The sequence below is a fragment of the Poecilia reticulata genome, linkage group LG6 (assembly GCF_000633615.1).
Source record: "Poecilia reticulata strain Guanapo linkage group LG6, Guppy_female_1.0+MT, whole genome shotgun sequence".
In the NCBI taxonomy this organism is placed as follows: Eukaryota; Metazoa; Chordata; class Actinopteri; order Cyprinodontiformes; family Poeciliidae; genus Poecilia; species Poecilia reticulata.
Genome location: NC_024336.1, coordinates 27,164,633 through 27,168,197, shown reverse-complemented (window position 1 = coordinate 27,168,197; position 3,565 = coordinate 27,164,633). Strand labels below are relative to the sequence as shown.

General features: G+C 39.4%; 1 protein-coding gene across 1 annotated transcript in view; it reads left to right on the top strand.

Annotated features, from left to right (window-relative positions):
- LOC103466696 (very long-chain acyl-CoA synthetase-like) overlaps positions 1-3,565 on the top strand; it is a 35,716-nt gene that overhangs the window by 11,111 nt on the left and 21,040 nt on the right. Inside the window, exon 6 of the mRNA XM_017305177.1 lies at positions 131-226. Coding sequence (XP_017160666.1) covers positions 131-226 — 96 coding nt within the window. The remainder of the gene's footprint in view (positions 1-130; positions 227-3,565) is intronic.

Below are 3,565 nucleotides of genomic sequence, written 5' to 3'. Positions count from 1 at the left end.
GTCATCAAACGTGAAGCTGCTCCCATCAGCATCGGCTTCACGCATTAAACAAAGATCAGAGATGATCAGAGGATGAAGTGTTTCTGTTTCACTCTCAGACGCTGATGAGACGTTTGCTCTTTCCTCCCAGATTTTCTTTCCTTACACTTTGATCAAGTTTGACATCGAGAAGGAGGAGCCGGTCAGAAACTCGGAGGGTCTGTGCATCAAAGCAGAAACCGGTGAGTGATGAGCAGCTGGATTTCCATACGCTGACCTGAAACTTTCCACTATTTCTCACATTACAACCACAAACTCTTAAAGATTTCACTGCAATTTTTTGGTAAATATCAACAAAAAGTGGCTATGTAAACTTTTCTCCTGTTTTAATATTAGGACCTGAATTTAGTTTTATATTTTTAAGATTTTATTTACAAAGTTCAGAAATCCCTGGTTCCACATAAATACCTTTGTCCATGTCTTTGAGTTTTGGTATGATGTCGGCTTCCCTTGTACGAAGAAATAAGTCTACCTGTTCACCTGTTAGGCTTCCAAACTCAGTCCAGCTATAACATAGGAAAGCAAAAGATTTTTTAGAAAACTAGAAGTAGATCATCGTAGGGTCAGTCATAATGCTACAGGGGGAAAAGAAGCAAACCTACCAGATTCAACATGTCCAGAAACCATTAATATTCATTCAGTCTGTCTGCATTATGAGGATAACTGGGAGAAAAAAGAACAGCATTCCATTTTAGCAATTCATACAATGAAATAAGATCACATTTTACTGCCTCAGCTTAAGGATTTGTAAAGAAAAAACGTGCAAAGTATCAAAAAGAAGCTTGAAGTCAGAAAATGAAAATTTGAAAAACAGGACTACATTTGTAGTTTCGATTTCCCATTACATGTGTATTTCAGCGTTTTAAACAATCACTTGGAGGGTTCAGCAGAAGGGGATTAAATAAGAATAACATAAAAGCAGTCAAATTTCTTAGCCTTCTATAAGGCAATTTTTATTCCACAAAACCGAGCAAACTAAATTTCTGTCATACTTTTGAATATTTCTTGAATATACTGATATTAGGACGGAATGAAAACTGTATAAAAATACAAGTCTTGTTGCTTTTTGTAATTTTTTGCAGCACCGCAAGGCTCCACAGTATCACTGCACACCAACGTTAGCTTGAAGCTAACATGTTAAAACGTCCGCTAACGGTCGGTCTCAATTTCTCAATGAGGTCAGAAAATTACTATTAAAAATGACCGAATTTAGCTTGACGTGGTCACAACCCCGAAGAAACGACAGGGAAAGTGGATACCACTGTTCTGGATGCGAATAAAATGATTACTCCTGCTTTTTTTCCCCCTTGGACCCACGGGATCACAGAAAACCACAGCGCTACGACAGTTATTAACAGCTCCAACCCTTACTTTTAGAATTTCTTAAAGAGACAGCAACCTTTAACTTGGACCGAAAAAATGCACCAATGTGTAATGGGACATAAAGTGTAAATAACATTTAAAGGGCTGAATAAGGCCATTTTTGCATTAACTACACAAATAAGGATCATTTTCAATTTAAAGGCAACCTTTCTCTGCCATAATAATATGCTAGCTAGCTTTGACATGAAACCCAACATAAGATTTCAGAGTACTACCCTGTCATAGCAACAAAAAAAATCCCATAATACTTTGTCCAACTAGCGATTCAACAAAATTCCCATAAAGCTAACATGATACCAATTCATTAAAACGAACACAAGATATAGAGATACCAAAGTGGTTATTCCAAATGTGGCTTCCATCTTTACGAGGGGGTACCCAAAAGTTTCCAGAATGACGCTGCTGCACGCGGGAGGCAATATGGATGGGAAAAATAAATAAAAAGTTACACACAGGGGCGGATCTAGCGGGGTGGCAGTTGCCACCCCAAACGAGAGCCTTGCCACCCCTGTTGCCACCCCAGCTAGCGACAATGAATTCAATAAATAGTTATGGCAAATCGGACATTAAGCGCATGAAACTCTTTTTTTCCCCGACAACATTGAATGCAACACAATGTAACCTGACACCCACTGCTAAGTAGCGGGAAGTGCGAGAGAAGGACAGAGCGCGAGGCAGCAGCATTGATGGATATATTACTGGACATTATGTAATTTATCGTAAGTCACACATGCGCCATTGCTGTCCATTGAGTCAGGAATATTGGTGGTCAGGAAAATACTACAGTCACGCAAAGAATCAGAACAACGGACGAAATGTCCATCCATCCATTTTCTTGCACCCTTGTCCCTTAGTGAGGTCGGGAGGGCTGCTGGTGCCCATCTCCAGCTAACGTTTCAGGCGAGAGGCGGGGTCACCCTGGACAGGTCGCCAGTCTGTCGCAGGGCAACACAAAGACACAGGACAAACAACCATGCACACACACACTCACACCTAGGGGCAATTTGGAAAGGCCAATTAACCTGACAGTCATGTTTTTGGACTGTGAGAGGAAACCGGAGTACCCGGAGAAAACCCACACATGCACAGGGAGAACATGCAAACTCCATGCAGAAAGACCCCAGACCGGAATCGAACCCAGAACCTTCTTGCTGCAAGGCAACAGCTCTAACGGACGAAATGTTTAGTAGTTAATTCAACCATAGATAATGGTAATAAGTGCTTCAGATTTTACAGGTGAGGAAAACTTTTAATATTTGTTTGATATGCAGTAATGCATATCAAACAACAGCTCGTTGAGCTGTTGTTTGTCGGTTGCCATGGCAACGGGTCCGCGTAAAGCAACACCCGTTGCCATGGGGTGTCGCAATGTGTGTCGCAAGGCAGAATAAAAGTTGTTGGAGCTATTTTTCTTTATTTCATTATCTATTTGAATTTTGTTACTTTATTCTTAAATTTCTATTTTTTTTATTTACAGAGTTTATTTGTAGGTTGATAATTGTTGATTTTATTATTTTTTTTGTTTTATTATTTTCTTATTTTCTAAATTTAGACAGGAAATAATGTGGGTCAGTCCACATAGATAAGTGCAGGGGCCTGGTGAAGGACCAGCAGGCATTTGGGTTTGGGGCCGATGGTTTTTAAGAGTGGTAGCATGAGAACAAATGAAAGTTTGATGTCTGTAATTGTTTGGTGAAAAAGGAAAATAAATCACCAAGAACAATCAATAAGTTTGGACATTGAACCTTCTCTTGCCCGTGTCTAGAATCATGACCCCAGTGCCCTAGTAGTGGCTTGTTGGAACTTTTATTGTTCCACTTCTGATTGTTTGGCTTTGCAAACAATCAGAAGTGGTTCTGTCTAGTTTGGTTCTTCACCCGTTTATCAGCTTTATTCTGCCTTTATTGCGGCGCACTGCAGCCGCTGCAAAAAAAACTGAGCAAATCCCCTGTGTTCTAAAAACATGGTGATATTTATAACAGTTGTCAAACTACGGCTCCTACAGCATATTTAAAATAAAATGTATATATATATACTACATATATATATACATATATATACTTATACCAATATAAGTAGATATTCGCCCTTTCTTGTATCTTGACAGAACTAACAGAAACTAAACTGTTTATAGATTTATATC